Source organism: Botrytis sinoallii (assembly GCF_014898435.1).
Source record: "Botrytis sinoallii strain Bc 23 chromosome Unknown BSIN_010, whole genome shotgun sequence".
NCBI classification, from domain to species: domain Eukaryota; kingdom Fungi; phylum Ascomycota; class Leotiomycetes; order Helotiales; family Sclerotiniaceae; genus Botrytis; species Botrytis sinoallii.
The window spans coordinates 696,171-721,649 of NW_024066037.1; the positions used below are offsets into that span (position 1 = coordinate 696,171).

At 42.9% G+C, this 25,479-nt stretch overlaps 6 protein-coding genes across 6 annotated transcripts; 4 read left to right on the top strand and 2 right to left on the bottom strand.

Moving 5' to 3' along the window:
• Positions 1–3,959: 3,959 nt before the first annotated feature.
• Positions 3,960–7,086, top strand: EAF02_006354 (uncharacterized protein; the record flags this gene model as incomplete). Its single annotated transcript, XM_038902402.1, has 2 exons — positions 3,960–5,110; positions 5,163–7,086. 2 exons carry the CDS (start codon positions 3,960–3,962, stop codon positions 7,084–7,086), a joined length of 3,075 nt encoding a protein of 1,024 aa, XP_038757622.1.
• Positions 7,087–8,167: 1,081 nt separating this feature from the next.
• EAF02_006355 (uncharacterized protein) lies at positions 8,168–8,787 on the bottom strand (the record flags this gene model as incomplete). Its single annotated transcript, XM_038902403.1, has 2 exons — positions 8,168–8,562; positions 8,637–8,787. 2 exons carry the CDS (start codon positions 8,785–8,787, stop codon positions 8,168–8,170), a joined length of 546 nt encoding a protein of 181 aa, XP_038757623.1.
• Positions 8,788–9,123: 336 nt separating this feature from the next.
• On the top strand, positions 9,124–9,970 carry EAF02_006356 (uncharacterized protein; the record flags this gene model as incomplete). The annotated part of the gene is made up of 4 exons (XM_038902404.1): positions 9,124–9,159; positions 9,263–9,340; positions 9,406–9,621; positions 9,704–9,970. The coding sequence occupies 4 exons, from the start codon at positions 9,124–9,126 to the stop codon at positions 9,968–9,970; spliced, it is 597 nt and encodes a 198-aa protein (XP_038757624.1).
• A 7,896-nt stretch (positions 9,971–17,866) lies between these two features.
• On the top strand, positions 17,867–20,504 carry EAF02_006357 (uncharacterized protein). Its single transcript, XM_038902405.1, has 3 exons — positions 17,867–18,694; positions 18,890–19,906; positions 19,963–20,504. Exons 1-3 carry the CDS (start codon positions 18,629–18,631, stop codon positions 20,149–20,151), a joined length of 1,272 nt encoding a protein of 423 aa, XP_038757625.1. The 5' UTR covers positions 17,867–18,628; the 3' UTR covers positions 20,152–20,504.
• A 1,503-nt stretch (positions 20,505–22,007) lies between these two features.
• EAF02_006358 (uncharacterized protein) lies at positions 22,008–23,488 on the bottom strand (the record flags this gene model as incomplete). The annotated part of the gene is made up of 3 exons (XM_038902406.1): positions 22,008–22,290; positions 22,341–22,819; positions 22,871–23,488. The coding sequence occupies 3 exons, from the start codon at positions 23,486–23,488 to the stop codon at positions 22,008–22,010; spliced, it is 1,380 nt and encodes a 459-aa protein (XP_038757626.1).
• A 400-nt stretch (positions 23,489–23,888) lies between these two features.
• EAF02_006359 (uncharacterized protein) lies at positions 23,889–25,390 on the top strand (the record flags this gene model as incomplete). The annotated part of the gene is made up of 3 exons (XM_038902407.1): positions 23,889–24,012; positions 24,076–24,956; positions 25,019–25,390. The coding sequence occupies 3 exons, from the start codon at positions 23,889–23,891 to the stop codon at positions 25,388–25,390; spliced, it is 1,377 nt and encodes a 458-aa protein (XP_038757627.1).
• Positions 25,391–25,479: the final 89 nt, after the last annotated feature.

The window sequence follows — 25,479 nt, forward strand, 5'->3', positions numbered from 1 at the left end:
TCTATGAAACTCATGCCTATATCCCAGCTTGTAGTTAATAGAATGGCTCTTGTGTATCAAAAGACAGTTGATGTCGAGGTGTTGCAACTTTCATTGTTTGACATCCTCATCACCCCAGTCCGACAAAAGCCCAAGATGAGATTGCTTAGCCGTGATTGAAATACAGTTTGGAAGAGAGTCCTTTTGGCATATGAATTCCATCCGAAAAATTGAGTTCATCTGACATTGACTGTAATTGGTAGACGCAACTTTGGCATCGGAGCATTTCAAAGAAGCTTTTGAAAGTTGAGAACCGCTGTATCTGAACTCAAAGTCTCGAAGCCTATTTGAGCGCGTACGTTCGCACTATCGTTGGATTCAATGTCCGATCCCAAAACGTCCAAACATCACATTACTCGAAGCGAGTAGTTCGCAGATCCGGTCTCGAGCGGGACTGTGGATATCGAGTCAGCATGGATTGGGCTATATCGTTCCGTCGTTTGCTATAGCATGAATTTTCTTGCCACATCACTTCAATGCAATTCTCCAATCAAGAGGAAACTTTTCGTCACTACTTCGTGTTCGTCATGGTTTCAAGTTGCACAGCCTTTTTAAATTATGCATGCAATGGGTTTATCATCAACATAACTTTTGAGTATAAATTTTGTACGAACGTGAAATTAATAACTTGAAGCTCGAAAGATACCTTGCCGTCGAGGCAATGTGTGTTTCCCTGTGGTATCTGGTATCTCAAGTTCACGGCAAAGACCATCCCGTCTTGAAAAAAGAATAGTCAAAAATAGCCCATCCAAATTTCCGCTGTCCTCCGCGCACGGTCTTGTATTGGATAAAGTTGTCTCCACTGTCCATGTTTTTTGTGTCTTTGATGTCGTCCGATGCTACTTCGGATGGGGACAACAAGCAATTTTCTGGTGAGTCTGGGCACCTAACCTTATTGCGTTAATCTTCCGAGGCTATTGAGACCCGCTGCTATCTATCTTGATTCTTATAGAGATCCGAAGACTCTTCCAGGAGCACCGACAGCATATCGAGTGGAATATGTAGGTCTACAAACAAAACGTGGAGAGCATTTATTGTTGTTCATATCTCGGTAAGAGAAATGAACCAATGAAGGGGTAGAGAGTCAGAAAATGTGTTGCTCAGACCTCCATACCATTGCTTTCGGCACACCTCGGATCGGAAACAAATTTATATGGCGTCTCCCACAAACAGCCATTTATTCCATATCATATACTGGTGACACGATTCTACCGAAGATGATGCATAGAATGACTTGTACTAAACAATTTTCCGTTCTGATGGCGCCTCTAAGCTTGTTTCATGCGAAAGTGTTTTCCCCACAACCTATCGGTATTTTTTCCCGAGCCAAGCCATCATCGTTTCATGTGGTGGCATTTGTCTACCAGCCTGCCAGGAGGTATTGAACTCGTGAAAAGATTGTGAAAGGGGGTCGGATGTCACAAATTGACGTGGTCTTGCTGTGAAAAACCTCTAGATTCGGATCTTTCTGTCTAGATATGGATATATGTGATGTGAATTATAGGGGATGTATAGCCTTTCAGTGTTTGTGATGAATAAGAGTGGGAGTCTCGCCAGGAGTTCCTAAAAGTTTCCCTGTCGAGAATCGTTCAGTTGATGGAAAAGAATGTTACTCCGCAGAAATCGAAAGATCCGGGTATATGCTCCTGTATCGTTCTTGCACCACGGGGTAGTTTGGTTTGCTTTGCCGGAATTGCATTTTCCTTTTTCAACCTGACTCTGAAATAATCCCAGACTTCTCATCGGTGCCAGAAAAGCAATTTCTCATTCAGTAACGAAGGCCGTCAATGATCTGCCGCGAAACAACAAAGTTTTGATATGTATGAGCTTTGTAATTTGTATTTTCTCTTTTCGGGAGATATTCATTTGGAGTTATAACTAGATTTGAAGGACCAGTTTTTAAGAACAAGCTCAAGAAGATAGTTTTGACCCCAGTGATCCTAGTGTTTTCCAGTAACCAATAAAGTCAATGTGCCCTGTATGGAGTCCTAAGCGGTAAATACAGGGTCATGAAAACATCCGACCTCTAGAACCCACCAAGCCCACCAAGCCCATTTACTACACTCTCTTTCAACGTCTGTCTGTGATATCACATAGGGTCTAATTGCTAAGACTTTCTTTCTTTCTTTCAAAAAGAAATAATCTTGACTGATTTCAGACTGAGTCTACGGAGTTGTATGATCTCGCCCCCTGTTCTGTATTGTAACCTCATAATACATCCATTATATTAATAGCTTTCAAGTTAATTGATGGATGAGGAGGATAAGATCAATGTTGCATTGGCTCAGTAGATATCTAAGAAAAGATATAAATCATCAGGATGTTACGAATAGTTATGTCATTCAGTACAACTTGAACCGCTTTGCATAGTATAAGCAAATCTTAATGGGTTGTAATGGCATCTGAACGAAATGATGGGAATCCTTTCTCGGATCCTGATCGATTACCTCATCTCATATCAATGACACGGGAATTTGTATTTAGGTCGTTTCAAGATGTTTATCTAATGTTTGTGTCTTGAGCTTTGGAAGCCATTGGATTGGTCGAGATGTCTAAATGATCTCCATGGCTCCATCAGAGGGGCTGTGCAAAAAATGATGAAACACTGATCACATCCAATCGACTCCACGAACCCCGTTTTATCGAATTTACCTTTTCCAAAAGCTAAAAGCTCATCGACCCCTAAAATGTTCTAAATGGCGCTCTCAACCTTGATTTGATCCGATCATGATTGTGATTTATCCAATGATCATATCATCTGAGATCAGGAACCGCTGTAAGCATCTATTTGTGGGTCTAATCTGATTGATCTAAGCCAAATCGAATACCACCTCATGGCTGAATCTCCAACCAAATTAAATGGGCAACTGCTTCCAGATACCCTGCATAAGCGTAAAGTTCCGAATCGGGTACTGAAGATACGTTGCATAACTTCTTCAATATTCACCATCCAATCATTCCTTTGCCGCTCGGCTGTGTGTTAGCATGTATTCAGGCACACTCTCTGAGCGTCACAATTCTGCAATACTCTGAATGAATATGTTGCTGTAGAACATCATGACTATGAAATACATACGCTCGAGCTTCAGGCATACAATATTGACAATTTCAAAGAAGGTCGAACTACCTGACCTCCAGATCGACCCCAAAGCAAGCAAGGTGGGATGATTTATGGATGTATACTAAGAATATGTATTTCTTTTGTCCGAACTTTACATCTGATTGAATGTAAGCAATAAGCATTGACCTTGCGAATTCTGGGCATCATCGCGGTGCACGACTAAATACGAGGGAATAATAAACCCGTCTCTAAGTGTTGCCCCTGACTAGGACAGTGTACCTGCAGTAGTTCGCATGTTCAAGTTTCACCTGTTCTTTTCCGCATCTGCACCCCTCGATTAAACAAGCATGGCCTTTTTTCAGAGACCATCTTGGCACAGCTTAACCAACTACATTTTTTTAAGCTAGGGAAGCTCAGACTCCACACCAAAAGTAAAGGACGAAATGGCGCGCGCATGCATGGGTCTGGAAGGATATGGCCTTGTCCAGTGTTAGCTTCTTCAAAGATTCTCCTCGTCTATAGAATCCTTGATGATTGTGGGACAAGGTTCTCATCTAGGTTCTAAGTGATCCAACACGGAAGACCCCAAGAAAGGGATCGAGGCTATGTGGAAAAGGTCATGGCCCAACCGTTTCTCAAGATATAACAGATCCTGAGAATCCTCATGTTAGATTCATACTCCATTCATTACGATTCTTCATTTACTCATTCTCTTATAATTATATCGCCGTTTGAGAGTTAAAGTCATTCACTTCTTTACTCTCTATCTCTTTTCTTCGGCATCAAAAAATCATTCGTTATTTTTTATATATTTTTTTCGTTTCATACCAACTCTCGTTGATCAACTTATTATATAATAATGAAGACTCAAACCCTCGCCCTTGCGGCTTTGGCCACCGGCTTCCAGCTTGCTGCTGCCACCGGATGGGCAGACAAGTCTAGCTTTTCTTGTCCTTCAAACACCAACAATGAGTGCTCTTCAACTCAAAAGAGTGGATGGGATTTCAGCGACCTCACATCTGGATCTTTCAGCAACTATGACGCTTTCTCCTTCTCTGGATTCACATGCTCAAACTCTTTCGGCAAGCGTGATAACCCAAAGTTCCCAAAGAGAACTTCCGGAAAATGTATTTCTGGTACAGCTTCTTCAGACCATGGCTCATGCCCTCAATTCTCCTGCGGTAGCTCCTCCAAATCTGGCTCTTCTAAATCTGGATCTTCCGGCGACATCTCCGCTTTCTCCATCTCCACCGTTCACGTTACTACTGAGTTCGATTGTGATTTGGAATTCCACTATGGTATGGGTGATGGATCTACTTGCAAGCAAACTTCTCGTTGCTCAAGTGGAGGCTCCATCATCTCCAACTCTCAATGTGGTGGTGCTAAGAACGTCACCGTTGTTTACTCTTCCGCAAGTCAAACACATACTGCTGCTACTGGTAAGGCTTCTTGCAGTGTTGGTATTAGCTCCATTGGATTCGACTGCAGCTCGGCATCTACTACTCAACACCCATCCACCACTGCTAGTGCCAAGACCTCTGTCAAGACTACTTCTGTCAAGACCACCTCCAGCGAATCTTCCAAGTACACTTCTGTTGAATCTTCCAAGACTACCTTAGTTTCCTCCAACAAGGTTACCTCAGTTAAGAGCACTCCTTCCGCCACCGGTACTTCATACACCCTTGTCGGAACTGGTTCTACCAAGTCTTCGATCATTGGAACTTCAGTTAAGCCAAGCTCAAGTGCTGCCACAAGTATCATTGGAACTTCTGTTCACACTTCCCCAGCCGGTACAGCTCCAGGAAGCTCTGTTCACACTTACCCAGCTGGTACCGCTCCAGGAGCCTCTGCCTCTTCTATCATTGGTACATCCGTCACTGGATCTGGATCTTCATCTGTTGTCCAATTGACCACTTCTACCATCTACGCTACCTCTGTTTCTACCATCATTTCTTGCGCCGAAACTGTCACCGACTGCCCAGCTAGATCAACTGCTTTGACAACTGTCGTGTAAGTTCAATATATCTAACAAATTCTGAGTTTTATCTAACAAATTATATAGTATTGCCGTTTCTACCACCATCTGCCCAGTCACCGCCACTGAGGTTCCAGGTTCATCCGCTGCTTCTTCCATCATCGGTACATCCGTTGTTTCTTCCCCAGCTGCTTCCTCCCCAGGTGCCTCTTCCCCAGCTTCATCTGGTGCTTCTTCCATCATCGGTACATCCGTTGTTTCTTCCCCAGCTGCTTCCTCCCCAGGTGCCTCTTCCCCAGCTTCATCTGGTGCTTCTTCCATCATCGGTACATCCGTTGTTTCTTCCCCAGCTGCTTCCTCCCCAGGTGCCTCTTCCCCAGCTTCATCTGGTGCTTCTTCCATCATCGGTACATCCGTTGTTTCTTCCCCAGCTGCCTCCTCCACTGCCCCATGTGTCTCTTCCGGTGCCGTTCTCTCTGGCCAAACTGCTTGCCCAGTTTCTTCCGGATCCGCTCCATCCTCCTCCAAGGCTTCTTCCATTATCGGTACATCTGTTGGAACTGCCCCAGTTTCCTCCCACGCAACCACTAGCGCAACCAGCCTTGCTACAACTGCTTACACCACCGTTATTGTTCAAGAATCCACCACCATTTGCCCAGTTACCTTGACCCACACCACTGGAGGAGTTACCAGCTTTGAGACCACTTCGACCACCTCTACTGTTCGCTCTTCATCCACAGTTGTTACTTCCAGTGTCATCACTGTCACTGCCCCAGCCAGTGCCGCTTCTTCAACTGTTCAAGGTGTTACATCTGTGCCAGCTCTAAGTGCTACTAGCGTTCAAACCACTGCTTACACCACTGTCGTTGTTCAAGAATCTACCACTATTTGCCCAGTTACCTTGACTCACACCACTGGAGGAGTTACCAGCTTCGAGACCACCTCAACCACCTCGACTGTCCGATCTTCTTCTACTGTTGTCACTTCCAGTGTCATCACTGTCACTGCCCCAGCCAGTGCCGCTTCTTCAACTGTTCAAGGTGTTACATCTGTGCCAGCTCTAAGTGCTACTAGCGTTCAAACCACTGCTTACACCACTGTCGTTGTTCAAGAATCTACCACTATTTGCCCAGTTACCTTGACCCACACCACTGGAGGAGTTACCAGCTTCGAGACCACCTCAACCACCTCGACTGTCCGATCTTCTTCTACTGTTGTCACTTCCAGTGTCATCACTGTTACTGCCCCAGCCAGCTCAGTTGAAGGTGTTACTACCACCGCTTCTGCCACTACCCCAACTGAGACCGCTGCATGCCCAGATGTCTTGCCACAATGCTTGAACACCTGGATGTACTTGGTCGGTTGTGAGTCCAACACTGATTCAGACTGCTACTGCCCAGATACTGCATTCATTAACAGCGTCTTTGGATGTGTTTCTGCATATGGTATCTCCTCATCTGACATTGATGCTGCTCAAAAGTACCTCCAAGGTATCTGTGCCGCTCACGTCTCTACCAACCCAGCTATTGTTACTGCTGCTTCTACCGTCTATGTTCCAGCTGCTTCCAGTGCCGTCGCTACTTCATCTGTTCAAGGTGTCGCTTCTACCCCAGTTACCACTGTTACTCTTAGCACCACTTTGGTTGTTCCATGCACTGAGTCTACCGGTTCCCTCTCTGGATCAGTCATTCCATCCTCATCCACCACAACCACTATTTCCACCGCTATCACTGTTCCACAAGTCGCTTTCTCTACTGCTCCAGCAGTTGGATCAGCAACACCTAGCGTTGCTCTTATCCCAGGTACCGTTGCTGCTTCCCAAGCCGCAGGTTATACCACCTCTGCTCCATCAAGCACCACCAAGGTTGTTTCCGGTGTCGCAGGAGCTACCAATGTTCCACCTGCCGCTACCACTTCGGCCACCGTTCCATTCACTGGCAGCGCCATCAAGAGCACTAGCAGCTTTGGTGGACTCATCGCCGCTGCTCTTGTCGCCATCTTTGCTTTGTAAGCAATCGATTCGATCTCATTCACATTTCATTTTTGTTTAAGCACGATCATAAAAATCATGCATAGCATCAAGTCCGGGAGGCGTTCAATTCGATACCAATTTCATTATTTCACTCACACCTGATTTTCTGTTTGGAGGAAAAACATAATCAGCTTTGTTCCATCTTTATGGACGTTACGCCAGTCTGGCATGGTACACGGTACACACGAGGGTTGGGAGGGTATGCTGGATCGTAATATGATCATGAGTAATGGTTGAGGAATTGAAAAGAAAAAGTGTTTGTCAACACTGTAATTATAGATTTTTCCTTTGAGAGAATATATAAAGAGTTACCTTTTAATTGATTGTGTGTTTTGTGTAATGAAAATGCCTGTCTATGTGTGATGTGATTTGTTACGGGGTATTGGTCTATGAACTGGATTTCTGTATAGGTTAAACTAGCGTATAGATAAATAGGAAGAAACTGAGGATATTCACAATTGAATGATTTGAGAAGTGGAAAGACTTGAGAGATTTAAAGATTTAAAGAGACAAATTGCTTGACTGAATGAAGTCAACTTGCCATGAGATGATAGTTCCTAACCTGCGCTCCAATACTTGACTTATCAATTAGGTAGTTGAGGGTATGATGTTCGGTAGTTCTCTAAATGTTTTCCAGCTCACCATGAATTTGTGTTTTGTAGATTATGTAGCCATTGTATCAAATGATTGCTGATAAAGTAAAAGTATCTTAAAAACCTTCAGCCATGCTACTGCTTTGAAGTAGCTCACCAAGAACTTGTCAACAGTGTTCCATATGAATTTGAAAGATCGGATATTAGACTTTTATTCATAGATGTAAAATGTCATGAAGATTGAGGGGTCTTCGCCTCGGATAGTACCGATCTCATAAGGGGTCAACCATTTCAAATTGGATTTTACTGACTGGACAAACATTTATGGTATGCATGTTCAGCTTCACTCTAACAAGTATCCATGCTGAGGCGTATTATATCATGATTATTCGCAAATCTCACTGAGTGACACACCAGAACGCCCAAAATATACATCCTATCTGAATATATCTTTACAGCCCCCGACTTCACATCCATCTTGTCTCGGCACTCCCTTTAATGATGCCATCGAGCTCACTCGTAGTCCAACCACCATAAAAGTCTCCAGGTTGTGGTATAACTTTCTCTCCATCCACATAACAATCCCATGGTCCAGCATAGAAACTCAAATAACCTTTCAAATCAGCATACTGAGGTGTAGGAGATTCATATGACCATATCCTGTTGGATATTTCATGCTTTCGTGGCTCGGATGATTTTAGTTGGTCTTCAAAAGGACAAGAAGAGGCAGGAGAAGGGGAGAAAGGTGCAGGTAATGAGATCGAGTAGTATGTGGCCCATCCTTTGTATTCACAAAAAGTGGATTTGTTGGTGGGGGTCAGAGGAAACTTTGGAGATAGGGATGTGGCGGGGAGGTAGTATGCTGTTCTTGTGTTAGGTTATGGATTGAGAGAAGAGAGAGGTTGGAGTGGTCATGAATGGAAAAGGGGTATTAACTGGGCGAATGATATGTTTCCAAAACCCAATATGCATCACTTGTTTCAGCAATGGTTTGACCTCGATATCTTATAACGAGATGACGAGATGTTTTCTCAAGGAGAGGTGGACGTGGAAAGTTTTGAACGTTAAGCTTTGGTTTTGGAAGCATGTTGATAGAAAGTCCCTTGGTGGATAAATATGTAGATCAATACAATTGAATTATATGATTTTCTAGAAAGACATACAAGACGTCAACACTTTTCCATGAATGGAGGGGTTTAGGTTTCCTTCGCATGCATATCTAAAGTTTAAATGACTAAGCAATCTAAGGTTAAGCCTAGCGCCCCCGCAATCGTCACACATGTGCAAGATCCAAGTTCGCAAGGCTAGGTAGAATTCCATCCATCGACAAAATATCCATCCAAATTCTGTCTATTGTCATCGCGATACCCTTACAAACACATTCTGCGGCTTTTGAAGATCATATCTACCATTCATTATCATCATGTCAGGACTCGAGAAAGCCCTCTTCAATTTGAAGGTACGTCATTCTGCTTATCTTTCCCCCAACATCGCACATCGATCGCTCTTCAACGTCAACTGTTCTGCGCATATATATAGCCTCAAACTAACTCAATATTCAGTTCACCGCAAAACAAATCAACCGACAAGCCAACAAAGCTGGACAAGCGGAAAAAGCCGAGAAGGATAAACTCAAGAAGGTACATTGCGCCTTTCCGTCTCACACATATCCATACAAATACAGCTCGTTAACATCACTCTACAGGCAATCCAACAAGGCCACCCCGATATCGCAAAAATCAATGCCGAAAATGCCATCCGCAAACAAAATGAGAAATTGAATCTACTAAGATTAGCCAGCAGAATCGATGCCGTGGCCAGTAGAGTACAGACAGCTGTTACCATGAGACAAGTCACCGGCAGCATGACGAATGTAGTAAGGGGGATGGATCAAGCTATGAAAGCTATGGATTTGGAAAAGGTCAGTTTCCCTTCTATCAGTCATCAGATCTCTGCACCCAACCCCACTTTTAACTTTAACTGACAAAATATAAAATCTATAGATCTCGGCAGTAATGGATCGATTCGAGACACAATTCGAAGATTTAGATGTAGCAACCGGTTATTACGAAAATGCAACTACATCGGCAACAGCAGTAGCCACTCCTCAAGAAGATGTTGATAGATTGATGAACCAAGTTGCGGATGAGGCTGGAATTGAGTTGAATCAAGAGATGAAGAGTCCGGAAGCGGCTACCCCAGTCAAATCTAATCCAACTGAAGTAGAGGAGGATGGATTGGGCGAAAGATTAAGGGCCTTGAGATCGTAGAAGTCTAGGCTGAAAGGTGGGAAAGATATTTGGGTATAGGCGTTGTGGATAAGAACAGAACAAAGATTGGCGAATTGGGTGTCCTTTTATTATTCGGGATGTATTTATCTGTGGATTTTGAGCGTATTCACATTATAATGCTTATGAGAAACTTGAGGATGTGGGTTTATGCCTGACTTTGGTAGGAAATCTTCAGCGATGTATATTTGCCTGGTCTATAATCCAAGCGGTGTACTTATATCAAGGTTGTTAAATTACAAAAGAATCACCATTTACGGAAGATCGAAGATGGTCGGCGATTCCAGCTCCACTACAAGCTTCAAGCGAAGCTCCTTGATGCTTCTCTTTTCATTAGAACTGTTAGATACTATTTATATGTCATTTTTACCTATTCGCTTTCATTTCTCAAACTACATATTCATTTCATAACTGCTCTGTTCACATCCTCGATCTTCTTACACTCGACATAGATTGGTATGTTGATCCCATAGATTTTAGGATTTTACTTCTTGAATGCTATCATGAATTTTAAAGCATGTTCTCCGGTTTCTGTAAACCTTGAATTTCTTGTCCCTGGTAATTTCAGAATAATAAGATTCTCTCGTCATAGAATGTTGATGAATATCCCAATTTTCTTAGAGGCTGTATGTGGATGTTTCCGGCAAAGAATCGAAGCAAGTATATCAAAACCTCTGGGTAGGGGGCCAGAATATAGATGGTTTGTGGAGATTTTGACTCTGAGCATACCATTGGACTTTGAGCCAATAGCTGCTCATCCTTTAACATGTGAATTATTGTCAACTTGTCACTTACAGAATTTTCCCGCGTAAGTTTCGGATCTTGACGATACCGCCTACTGTAAACTCCTTCCAGCGGTTTCAGTACCAATCGTTACATTTCTCTGGTCTTTACCCATCTTCTTCCTGTCATATATCTAATATCGCATACTATCCCGAAGAAATCGCGCGAGTATGCAAATATTATGAGCAACAACCAAGGTTTAGAAAGTGAATGCACACATTCGCTGGTAAGCTACCTTGTCATCTTTGCGGGTTTCAACACTCATAGTTAACGGTTCGGACTTTAAATTTGCATGGAATATAGTGCAAAGCATACCTACTTACTTGCAACTTCCAATCTGCCTTTGACAACTTATTGAGATCAGGATATGCATTGACCTAGAACGCTCACATCACACAATTACCAACACACATGCATAACCATTCGACAAATTCTATAAGGGAGCGAACTCTACTTCATGTTTCCCTCCGTGTGAGATAATATAAAACTATTTCCTGGTATGTGATCTGTAATGTCCAATGTAATATTTAAAAAGGTACTGTAACTAGGTAAGTGTTGGATCACATATTACTGTATGCGTACTACGGTTGGTTAAATTCACCAGATGATCATCGGTCTCTGATGCCATAGATTACATACAGACCATACCTTAAGATTTTGGTAATGGTATTGGTCTCCGCAATTGCATGACTAACGATGGAAAAACACCTCCATTCATGCAGATACGGTGTCAAGTGGAACAAGGTACAAATTGATGTGATGCACTAGGTCCCCAGGAACAGGAAACGAAGAAAATCGGGGGCATTTACTGGGGTAGCTTTCAAACAGCGCAAAGGATTTTAGATATCGATCTACATGATGGGGAATCAAATTTCATTTTTCAAAACTATGAAAGAATCTCCGTCAAGGTTAAAGTGTAGGTCCGTATAAGTCGACCAACTGTCTCGCATATCCGTCCGAATTGTAATGTCCAATCCTCATGCTCAGACCCAACAGTGGGGAGAATGACTGCAGTACTTCTCAAATCCTATCGACCATGTAGCTTTACCTTTATATTTCGAGGAACTGGTGTTGACGACTTGATTAGCTTTGACGATATTCGGTTCGATGGAAGGGAAGGGAGTATTAGATCTAGGGACTATTGGACATGTGATGCATGAACAGAACTTTCGACCTTCTCAATCGTGCTTCATGATTTGCCACTAAAATTCTGTACCGCACATATATCGATTTGTGGATTCAGTTGCATTGTCTGAATATGTTACGGCCTGCTTCATATGAGGATTATTGTAAATACAAAGCGGAACCTTGGAAATATAGTCTACGGATATTGCGCCATCATCTTGGTGAATCTCGGACATGGTGAGTTCGACCGGCTTTGTATGCTGATGGGTATGATAGATCATTGTTCTGATAACTTGCCTCAGAAGGAGAAGGAGATTCGTTATCTCCTGGTTCGTCAACATCAAGACCGAAAAACTTAGACATAGTTGATATGTGATGCAGGCGCTGGTATTAGGACACATGTCTGGGCTAAAATATACCCGGCATAGCTTCCCAGATTTCAATGTGCATGCCTCCCTTGTTGTCAAGTCGAACAAGGACTATTAGCCAGCATCTTTGGTTCTTCTGGCAACCTAAATGTCGTGATTTCACCGCAGTGAACAGCAAATGTTGACCTCAAATTATTCACTACAGAAACCTATGACATCGCATATATTCCAGGACTCAAGAATTTCTAAAATCCGCCATATATCATTGATATGGATATAAACAGCCGCAAGCTTGATTGTGGCAGAGTCGAGATGTGAAGGGAAGATTTCCTCATGGTGTACGAGCAATGAATGGCACACCAGACTTGGATTACGAATACATCTGCTATATGATATGGCTTAATAAAAAAATGTTGTCTTTCTTTACGTTTACATGATATGATGGCTAGAAGTTTATATTGCTTGTAATTAGATGATTAGATGAATAGTGAATTTGCTAACTTAGGTCCATATAACCTCTCCCATAGATCTTTCCACTAAATAACGTCAAATACAGAAATATACCACTCCATTTACAACACTAAAAGATGAGATTATCTAGACGATCATTCAATACCAAACAATCAAGGGATCTCCAATCTTTTCAGAATGGCTGGATCGTAGTAAAGATATGGATCATCATCAAATGAACAAGTGGGGCAGCCCCCCTCTTCTCCACCAACAGTGAATAGTTTGTATATATATTCAAAACCTCCATCAGTCGTCAACATATACGGTGAGATGGCCGAGTTGGTCTAAGGCGCCAGGTTAAGGTGATTAACTCTTAACAAACGGTTGTTTACAATCTCCTGGTCTAGTAATAGGCGTGGGTTCGAATCCCACTCTCATCAAGTTTATTCTCGCAGTTTTTTTTTTGTGTTGGAAGTGGAAACTTTTTTTGCCTAGCGCGGGGTAATTCTATTTTTTGACCTACATACAAAAATAAGAACAAAATTGACTTGACATATTTTTGCTCTAAAATTCTATACTAGGAACTAATGGAAACTCTAGTTCTATTCTGACATGCATCTTCATACAAATCGACGAAATCATGGCGTGGAGCGCTTCACTGATATCCCCTCGAGGGCCAGTTATCAAACTACCAAAAAAATGGTAAAAAAGGGGAAAAATGTAGATTTCTGGCAACGGACTCAAACCGATGATACTCAGGGTAACTCCCTACGTAGGGCTCGAACCTACAGCCTCAAGATAATCTTTAAGGAATAGAAGTTCCTATTAGAAGTCTTGCGCGCTACCATTGCGCCAGCAGGGAAATCTTGTGATGTTGTATGCCGAGTGATGTTTAAGTCAGTATATGTTTTAGCAAACAAAGAAAGGTGGAGAAAAGAAGATAGACAAACCCAAGACCTAAAGTAAAACTCTGGGTTTTGGGTTGTGGTGTTTTGACTTGTTGGAAAATTCTGATGAAAAAAAATTAGACTACCGAGAAAATGAAGGGGTTGAGCCGAGACGACCCCACTATCTGCGCTTTTTTTCTGCCCCACCAAATCCACAAACTATACAGTATGGGTTTTCAATCACTCCAACTTAACTGAGTATATATTTTCAAAATTCCGCTCACTTCAGTATACAAACAGGCCGGATGGTGTAGTTGGTTATCACGTGTCCTTAACAATTAACACCTGTTAAATACGGACAAGGTCCTGGGATCGTGCCCCAGTCTGGTCATACAAAGTGCCGCAAGGCATTAAGTTTTGTCATTTTCTTCGACTTTGGCAGGGATTGAGATCTAGTCATTAGTCGTCGATCTTTTGCTACAGGTCTCATTTTTTATCCCAAGGGAAAGTAGTAGTACATTCATCTATACATCTCATCATTGTTGTATGTTGCTGTCGAAAAAAGCCGAAGTGCATTCGTTGTTGGTGGGGTCTGTGGACCTCTATTTTCCCTCATTCGTTAGGGTTTGCTCGCCAGCTATGATCTAGGTTTGTTCGAATTTCCGAAAAATACCTCCAGCTCTGGATATCCTACAGGCGGTATCATCTTATTATATTCACTGTTCAATGCTAGCCAATGCTACTAGTCTCCTACAAGGAAACAGGAAGTGGTGTGAGAATTGAAAGTTCGAGTGCTCGCTTTGACACATCTTCTTTAGTTTCGGTGTCTATAGGTGTTCAATATTTTTGTCTCCCATGGAATCTGGAGCTTCATTTATGTTGGTAGGAAGAACAACATTGTTAAATCTCTGTGCCCCTAAAGATATAGAGGTGTGTTGTTGTCTGACGGGAAACGACCAGAGCAATTTGATGGCCTGAGAGGTAATATAGAATGTCCTTATGTCGAGCTCTTACGTTAACCCCTACCTTGACTAAAATGGTTTTGTAACTTTATAAATGTCTTTCTAACTTTCTTTTTGTTCCTCTCTTCTTTTTGATGGTGTTCCAGAGAGGAACATGTCTGAATATCTGAATGTCTGTCAGACATTGTCTGATATTAATGTATAGGAAGTTCGCTCACAATATCGTTAGAAATTCTAGAGAAACTTGGATAGCGGGCCATTTGTGAATTGTGTAGTGGAAATACAAGTAAGTACCGGATAGATATCATCTAAACAATAAAGAAAACACGTATATCGGTAGAACTTGAGATGTCTCGGGAAAGTTATTTCGACCCGTATCAAAAATTTCTGATGTCTCAATCTAGATTGTCTCGAAGGAAGTACGACCACTACTTACGATTCACCATGAAATGTAGAAAACTTAAGCCACTTCACATACCACATCTCACCAGAGTGTGAAACTGAAAAGATCCGTTTCAATTTCTGAAGCTACCTCATTTGAGCAGACAAAAGTTGGTAAACGCGGGCCACGACCTATGTTCCATCGCAACACATATGAGATCCTACCGAAAGCTTCATTCCTGTTTGAAATCGATCATCTCCAAGTTCAATCATCGACAGAGTTCATCTGATGTATCTTATAGACATCTATCTAGTACGCCAATAGTGCTGCGGATAGATTTTGGAACGCTTTCATTTGCATATGGAAGTGCAAGACGGTCGTTATACGTGTAACAAAGAGAGTTTACTGGATTATTAGTTAGCCTCCTTATTGGGCAACAGCGACATCTCGTCTGATAGCCTCGAAAACAAACGTCTCCAGAAATATTGAAGTGGAGAATGTGCCCTTAAGTACTTTCATCATACACCTTCCGAAGCTATTTTCGATCGTTTGCAAATCCCTAGTGCGCCTCATCAATGAGCACACCCAGCCCCACTGGAGCTTTCACCAAAATTCACCGAAAAGTTACCTGATCCATGAATACCGAACATCAAACATCCCGAAAGACTTGCGAGTCTCCGAACACCATCGGCGGAGCAAGCAAATCCCCTATTATCAAAATTTCAAACGAAGGCTTTCTTCATCCCCGCCATTTTCTTTAAGCCTGAATACTCTGCATACTGTTAGTACGGAGCTACTGCTGGCTCCCGCTCCAGAAGTGGGGGCGAATCCCGCTAGCTACTTTTGCAAGAAATCCTGGAAAAATTCCGTAAAATTTCACAGGATTTTGTCTTCGTGAAAGTCAAGCAAACCCCGCCGCCCAGTCTGTTGCAATTTAACCTGAAGAACTCTCATGCAATACTATATTGACGTTACTGAAACGCTGTCAAACGCGGCTAGTATGTCGGGGTTTCGCGGCATAACTACTGATTGTTTGTATATTGGTTCAGTATTGTCTCACAGCAACGTAAAGATTCGCACACTGTGGAAGGGATGAACTGCAAAGTCAGAAGTCCATGACGTTGGTATCAAAAAGTCCATGTTTGAGCTTCTTGTGACATGGTAGCACTGCGTTTCCGACATAACAATGCATGAGAAGGCTGAAAGAGGATGAGGCTTACACTATCGACTTGATTTTGATAGTCCCATGATTAAACATTCAGAGAAAAGTGTATTACGAAGAGGCACTTCTGTCCAACAAGGGTCGTGCAGGCATCCGTGGTGAAAAAGTAGGCTCAGATAATGTAATTAACCGTTGGAGCAGGACCATTGATTTGGGATTTTTCCAGCAAGATAAGGGGCGAATATATTGCGATGATGGTTTGACAAAATGCGGGGTAACAAGCAAACGGTCTCGGGGTCCTCGCACAGCAAGACGACGAGAGCACTGCGTAGGCGGTGTGCAGTTATGGTATGTAGTGACCTCATCAACTTGATGAACTATTCGTAGACGGCACTAGACAACGTATTCAATGAGTGCCGATACCATTTCATGACGCTTGAACAAAATCTTGGAATCCGGAGTGAAAACAACAAACACTCGTGGTCATCACAATATCTCCTCCACACCTCAAGAGCATATGCACTTCAATGTTCGGTGAAAAGGAACTTGAGCCGAACGGAAGGTCTAGAAAAAACAGACTTAATAACGGAAGGCTGGAAAGCAAATTCCGGATGCGCATATAATTACCAGAATGGTTTAGATGAGAGCCTATTGAACCCCGGAAAACATGCACGATTCTGCACGAGCGACTCTTCAAGGAAGGATTGTCATTGAAAGTGTTCGCTCCCCTAACATAAATCCAAATGTGAAATTCGTGCTATGCTGTATTGATGTATGATTTGATAGTTAACTCTCATCGTCGATGATAACCGTTACTTCGTTCCTGAAATCTTGGAGGAGTAGGCAAGATATACATATTGAGTAAGGGATGACGTTAACATGTGTCGATATACATCGGAGATTTATAGAATCTGGAAGTTCTCCCTGCGTACCCTTGTACTCCTGGGGATCTTCAAAAGCTTCCCGCTATTTCGAATTAATGCTGCTTTGATGCAATGTTACTCTTGTTAGCAACTTATTGATGTGACAACCATATATAGAATGAGGGTGATTGGTGGAACTCTGTACACTGTACACTTTCACACACCTTTTACATGTGGAAGCGGCAGTCAACGTCCGTAAGGACTGTAAGGATAAAATGGTCCTTAATAAGCACCCGGAACAGTTAATTAAGGCTGATTCGGCTCGGTCCGTTCTATCAATAAGGGGATTTAGGTTACATAACTAAACGAATTAGGATCGAAGCGGTTGGTTTAGACTAGCCACTCCAGTTCTTTTTTACTTCTTCCTAGTTTCAATTGAGGAACGTGCATGAAAACATCAGAAAATCAGCCCATTATATGAAATTCTCGTCAGTTATGGCATTTAAGAAGTTACATCCTAACACACTTCGAGGTCGACAATGTTTCTAATCCAAGTAATATCCATCGATTTTCATTCAAAGAGAAGCCGAAGGCATGTGCCTCGCCCTCATAACTTCATCCTTAGAGTATACAACCTTTTGAAGTACCCAATCAACGCTTTGCTCTTCTATGCAAACCACACACAGAGTCAGTCATAGACACGGCTCCATTGTGGGGTCTCGATGACATTCGGGGAGCTTTACGGAATTGGATATATCCATACGGGATTGGGGATGGTATGCGCACATCTAATTCCGAAATATCCAAGCAACTCAACCATGAATTGCCCAATTTGTTGATTGATTCATTCTCGTGCTTGCTCAGGAGCTTGGGAAGCTTGATATTGATGCATAAATGCAGATCTCCTATCGAATCATGTTGATGCAGTATGAACCCTTGGATGCATTTCTATCTATTACTATTCTGGTGCTACTATATGCTCAATACTAGGCTTGCCATTCTATTCCATCTAATTGCCTTTGCCCGTCCAATACATTAATTCTAGCAGTGCCCAGTTGTTTCTCTGTTGCTTCTCAAATTGTTTCTTACATCTTTTTACCTTCCAATGTTGCCGGAGTCCCCCGCCTACGTTCAATGAACAAAAATAAAGTCTGGATTCGGCTTCGATCTCCACAATTCATTCTAACATCACATCATACAAATCGTGATACTCGTATGATAACGAAGATGAACCGGTACTGAGGCTTGAAAGTTTGGAAACGTCTTCTTACCACATGGTCATTCCGAGAAATTGATACTTTTCAAATTTTATATCAAAATTGTGAGGATTCACCCCCCTCTACCATTCTATTTAAAGGTCCATACCCCAAATACTACCAACATTTCTACGTCACAACCAGATCATAAAGATATCAAACAATCACCAAATCGAACACGTTATTTGACTTCAAGGATACCTAATCCTTTACATCGTCCATATTATCAAATACCTTACTCACAATCACTTCCTTTGTCGGGCTTTGTATTAACAACCTCGGCATTCCCTTAACAACATAGCCTCCGATATATTCTTTCAGAGCTCCAGTTAACTATAATAACTATCAAGGTGTAAGTTTCGACTTACTTCAAACTTCAAACTGGTATCATCAATCTCCCCAATGGCAAGTGTTATTTGCCAGAAGCCTGCCGTCGATTACTTCTCATTGTCACGGCAGCAAACTGAAGTAAGTAGAATACAATTCCTTCAATACAAAAACATCATGAAGTCAATGATGGCTACGAAGCGAGCACTTCTTCAAGTTACCCGGTTCTTTCGGATATGTCATGTGGATAAACTCCACCTCTTGCAGTTGCTTTCTATTCGTCTTCTCTTCAACAATCACTCCACTGCAGCATTGACTGACAGCCAGTTCTTATAGCAGAGTACTTCCCCATTTAATTGGGATAGTGAGCCTGCACTCGTCAACAACTCAGACTCTTGTGACTCCATTCTTCCATCACCAACCTCATCCGACCCGATTTTTTCCAAACCTTCTTACATACTCCCAAAAGAAGAACCATTCCAAAATACCAACCGCAAGTCATCCACAGGTCAAGCATTTGACTTTGGTACCTTCGAGGATTGGATGCGTTGGGACGACCCAAGTGAAGCAGCCTTGTCACCTACGTCAGATTTCTTCCCAGAACTCAAAATTGAGCCTCTCTCGCCTAATATGAGCGGTCTCGAGCTCTCCCGCAATCTTTCTAGCATCGACGAAGCAGCAGTATTCGGTGACGATAATTTAGTCGACGCAGGAGAACAACTGTTTCAACCCACACCAAGCAATCTCATGAATTCGCCGATGATCGATATTCCATCTAGGGATGGTTTATACTCCACTCCTCTATCCTGGGCACGACCCCAAATGAACTCAAATATTAACCTCCGTCGCGCACAAACCATCCCCAATCTTCAGCAGCAGCCTATACTCTATAACCGTACTCTCACCCCCCAAGAAGAAATTCAACTTCGCGCTATTGCTATGCCTCAACAAACTCAAAACACCTCTGCATATCCCACTTCTCCTACCTCATCCAGAAGTTCGCCATCGCATTCTCCAATCTCCAGACCCACACGCCAGTCAATGTCAAATTCAAATCATTCTAATAACTTGAAACGCAAATCATCAGCTTGTTCTTCAGATTCAAATTCCGACGGTGAAGATGAGGTACCCGCCCGTCATCCACCCATCAAGAAGACCGCCCATAACATGATCGAGAAGCGATACCGAACGAACTTGAATGATAAGATTGCTCTACTAAGGGACAGTGTACCTAGTTTGAGAGTAATGACCAGAAAATGTTCGAGGGGACAGGAAGATGGCGATGAGCATATTAATGGGGATGATGAGGAGGAAGATTTGCAAGGTTTAACACCAGCACATAAATTAAATAAGGTATGCTCGTTCAGAAATCTGATTTGATGAAACTTGGAATCTAATAAATTTAACAGGCAACTGTATTATCTAAAGCAACAGAATACATCAACCACCTCGAGAAACGCAACAAATACCTTCAAAAAGAAAACGCAGCTCTCAAATCCCGCATCGAAGCCTTTGAAATGTTGGTCATGTCCAGTCAGTCCCAAAATGGGGGCCCGCAACAAACCAACGGAATGCAGAGAGGGAGATATGGATCGTGAGCGCTAGTGTGGGGCTCGTAGATTATGAGTGCTGCGAGTTCTACAAGTTGAAGTTGGAGGGGGTAATGGAAACTTGGAAGGAGCAAGAATTGTAAAAGAACGAATGGTGTCTGGAGCGGTTTTTTCCAGGAAAAAAAATCGAAAATTTCATGATACTTTGGAACAGGCGTTATGGAATAATGATGAAAAGGGAAAGGAATGGATGGGTTAAGCGCAACAGCAGAAGGATACCTGGGAATTTCTACAAAATTTTCAGAAATTTCAGTACAGTTGTTTGTTCGCTGGAAATTTTGATGAAGAAAAATCAAAATAAAATCTAAATTAGATTCTCAAGCATATTTTCTCTCTCCGCATCTACTAGTTTTTGTGATTACTTTATTCAAATGGTGATACTGTGCTCTTGTCGTTGACTAACTAACTCAAGCCGATACAGCAATGAATACTCTAGTGCTAGAAATAAAGATTTAGACGTTTTACCAGCCATCAAGCCGAGTTCGTCGTCTTAAGCCTCTATGCTGAGAATCATGCTTCCCTTTTAATCTTCCAAATTCCCTAGCAAAGCCGAGATACTCATCTCCTCTCAAGGTTTCTCCGCTCTAACACTGGAACGAACAGAATGCAAAAATACCCGAGAGCTCATCTAACGATCAACACCCAACAAACTGCTATTGTCTATCCCCTAATAATAGCATCCTTTTGTCCATGCTCCCACATATACACAGACTACCTACATCTCACCATGTCATACTGCCATCCATGACTCCGCTAGCAGTTACCGACATACATGACATCCATTTCTCCCTAATCTCTACTTAGCCAAGAACTGGCCCGACCCGCGCAGCATTAGTTCAAAAATGCAAGTGATCCGCACATCCGCAATTCGAGTAGTACTCCTCCAATCTGCAACTTTAACGCCACCCTCTCACCCATCACGTCAGTAAGACAAGCACGCAAGCTAAAAAAGCCGAAAGCAAGTACCGGCGCTAAAACTGCGGAAGCAGCCAACCACGCAAATACCAAACACAAAAAACATCCACCATATTATAAGACCCACTATGCCCATAACCCTTCATCGGAAAACTACGGAATGCACCTCCCTCCCAACAGCTTCATAGGTAACTTTCGGATCCCTCGCATCCGAATCACGTTATTCACAATCCCCTCATCTTCCCAACCTTCAGCTCTTCACACTTCGTAAGACGGACTTCGCCTATGTGGATAGCTATTCAGGAGATGCATTCTGTTCCAAGAAACGAATTTCATTCTATACGAAGCGTGCGGTATAAAAAGGGGGCTTAAACAATGTTACAGACGAGGAACTGGTATCGTTCGTTACCTTATTAAGGTACTGTAATATTAGATGAAATTTCATGCGATACGATGCGATGCGATGAGACGTTGTATTTTATATCCTTTATCCATCCACCTATTGTTATGAAACGGCGACCTTGCATGTGTCAATAATTCTCTTCAAGACGTTTTCGGACCCGAATTTTCTTACAGGGTATAATGTGAGTATCTCCTGAGGATCATCTGATTCTCGAATCGACTTTCCAATTCGCACTCGGGGAACAAGAAAACGAAAATTCAAGTACATGCGCTAGGAGATGGATAGATGTTTTGAATTTCTCAATTTTGTGGACCCTTGATTAAGATGACTACCTAGTATATGCCGCGTATGCATGATTATCTTTCTTTCGTTTTTTCTTAATTCCTTCCTATGATACCCGTGAAACGTCCTTTATGTTAGCATTCCGACGAAGTTACAAACGCCCTGCATACCTTCCTTTCTCCCTTCATTCAATAATACAAGTCCCCTGAATAGCACGATCGTCATAGCTGCACAGTCAACCTTATTACCTCTTCTTCCCCTGTTTCGCCGTCATCTTTCTAAAAGCGTCTACACCACCCGCACCAATAGGTCTGGAAGATGGATCCAACCCTCTACTTGGGTCGAAGTTACTTCTAGGAGCGATCGAATAACTGGTATTTGAAGTTTCCATTCTAGCTCTGTTGCTAATGACTTTTGGTGCGAGAAGACGTTGACGCTCAATATCACGAGCCGTGAGTTGTGTTCTTTGGGAGGAAGGCATTTGCGAAGATTGAGAGCCGGAAGGACGGATCGCAAGTTGTGCGGCTCTGAAGTGGATGTTAGTAGATACAACATGTGTTGAATTGAATATACATACTGGAAATCATAATCCTTTGTCGCGACCTTACGCTTCTTATAATCGTCACTTCGCTTCAAAATTGGTCGTGACCATTCTCCCAATAATCTTTCAGCGATTCTCTTGATTTGAATTTCTGGCCTCTTGCTCTTCGTGTAATATAGAACGACCTTACCAATCCCACTGCTTAGAAGTGCTTCCTTTTCGATCGGCAAACGCGCTAGTGCTTGAAAGAGATCACGTTGAATATTGTATGCCGGAAGACTTCCATCATTTAGTGGTTCCAAGAAAAACTTGACGGACTGCAGGAAGTTGGTATCGGGGTCGACGATGGAATGTTGAATGGTGTTTCTGTTGAGAAGCGCGACCACTTCTGGTAACATTTCAAGCTTTCTAGTTGCGGGTAAATTGGCATCTCGAGCAGCATTATCGGCTTGACATGCTTCTTCCATTCGAAGCTTCAAAGCTGCAATTTCATCATCAAAAGCTTCTTCCAAATCCTGCCACAAAGTTAGATTCAATATCTTTCACGACAGAAAACATGTACATACCACTTCGTCCTTCTTTCTTCTTCTCTTGTTTGGATTCTTAAGCGCAGCATCCATAGCCTTATCCAAAGCTCTACGTCTCCTCTCATCTGGCGTAAGATTTTCATCATTTTCTGGTTCTGGTGTTGCCTTTCTTCGTTCCTTGGTTCTGTCCCTATCCTTTCCCTCACCCTCAACTCTCTTGGGCTTTCTGATTCTCTTTCCATCAATCTCCATTCCATCGGGATCCTCATCTGAGTCTCTGCGCGGCCTCTTCTTTTTGTCTCGCTTTCCTTCCTTTGGTTTCTTTGCTTCACCTTCCGCACGCTTGCGCTTACTGGCCTTCAACGTCTTCGCAATATCTTCATCGATACCAACCATGGGTCTCTCATCTAAAGCAACTTTACTTGCATCGAAATCATCAAAATTGGCTTCATCGACATCAGAAAGATCAGATTCATTATCGGATCCAGCGCCGCCATCCTCTGCATTATCTAAATCATCCATATCGAGATCTGGGTTGGCCACAGGAGGTTCTGGTGTATCTCGTTCTTGAGAAATGGGCCTGTTTGGATCTCCAGCATCGTTTCCAGCTTCCGGGAGGGGTGTGGTCGGTCTTGAATTGAGGTCGGAATCCGACATATTTGCAGATTGTGAAAAAGGACAAAGGAAGCTTGTATTATTATCTATCGAATGTCGAATTGTTTCAAACTTTTATCCGCGTTTCAATCGGAAGCCGATTGCCGATATGGTATCGATATCGAGTCGTAGTGGTTGTTGTAGAATTGAACAGATGCGCAGAAATTATATGAATTGTTTCGTCGCAACCCGCGTTGTACCAAGCTGAAGTTGTATATTAATTGAAGCTTTGTCAAATACAGCTAGTGGATGTTAAGGTTAGTGTTGAATCGGAAAAATCTTGGTTGCCTCAGGAGCGACGATTCTTTGTTTACTTTGGATTTTCTAGATGCCGTATCACCTCACTTCCCCATATCTTCACGTTTAAGCTCCAAATTTTGCTGTCAACGAGCAAAGAAATACAATGTGGAGTAACACTTCTAGAAGGACAGGTGAAGGTCCTATGGACTTTGAATGGCAGGAGAAAGGTGGCCCTATGGATCCAAAATCACCGTTTCTACAATTCAAAGCTATGCAGCTTGATAACAGTGAGTGTCTTCACTTTCGTACCATCGAACAAACAGTAACATGTGTACTAATAAGGCAATTAGATTCTGCCAAACCAACCAATTCTTTTCTGGCACAGAACTCCACACCAGCTCCAGCATTTCGAAATCCAGCATTCACAACACCCCGCAAACCATACAATTCAGATATATACTCCGAAGCTTCGGGAATTGAATCTTCCCCCGGCGAGACTGCCGACGCAGAAGATACACCTGAAGTACCCAAAACCTCCAGCAAAACTATGACGGCTTTCTCATCAAATGCTTCTTCACGCAAACCGCTATTTGGCAAATATGGCACAAACTACAAAGGAACCAGTCCTGGCGCTCGTAATGATTTGCGCAGAATGAAGTTAGGAGGTCAACCTATAGCTAAAAAGCGAAAGCGTCAGCATCGGGATGAACGAGAAGATGAAACGATGGGGATAGTGCGACATCACAGGAAGGAATCGGCTTCGGAATCAGAGAGCGAATCAGGAGATTCAAGACCAAATAGTCGATCGACCAAAGGAAGGCAAGCGGGCAACACACCAGGCTGGTTCTCCTCCTTCCTATCCGGTATCGAGTCGCGACCCAATCTTCCAAACATTCTCTCTTACTACGCTCAATTAACGCTCAACACTTTCGTCGTCGGACTAATAATGTTTGGGGTTTACACATTCTGGACTACAATCCGAAGCGACGTTGATCAAGCATCTCAAAAAGCCACCGCGGAAGTTCTATCCGAGATGGCCAACTGCGCAAAACAATACACAGAAAATAAATGTGAACCAAGCATGAGACTACCTGCTTTAGAAACTGTTTGTAATAACTGGGATGCCTGTATGTCTATGGATCCCAATGCTGTCGGAAGAGCTAGAATCAGTGCGAAAACATTCGCAGAGATTTTGGATAGTTTCATCCAGCCTATCAGCTATAAAGCCATGGTACGTTCACTCCTACAACCCCCTACCTCCTCTTCTATCCGCAAACTAACAACCACCTCTAGATCTTCGTCGCCCTAATCTTCACCCTCTCCATCGCCGTAAACAACATGGCCTTTGGAATGTTCCGTTCTAAACCCCCCATCTTTCACCCCGAACCCCAACCTCACCCTCAGCAACATCTCCCCCAACACCCCAACTATTTCGGGCAACCCAATCCCTGGGGCATCCCCCAAACCCCTCAATCGCATTTCGGTCCTTATGAACCCTGGCCCACCGGAGCAGGAACTGCTCAAAGAGCTCTATTCCAGAGAAGCACTTTTGGAAATCGGGAGCGAGAAATGGAATTTAAAACCATCGAGAGGAGTCCGAGTAAGAATCGCGGGAGGAGTAAGGGGAGAAGTCCAAGTAAGGGAGATAGGAGATATTTGGGATAGAGTTTTACTTGGGTAATCAGGGGTAGCGAGATCAAACATGGCTTGGGATAGTTTCTTGATATTTTGGTGGCAGGTTGGATGGGAAAGGA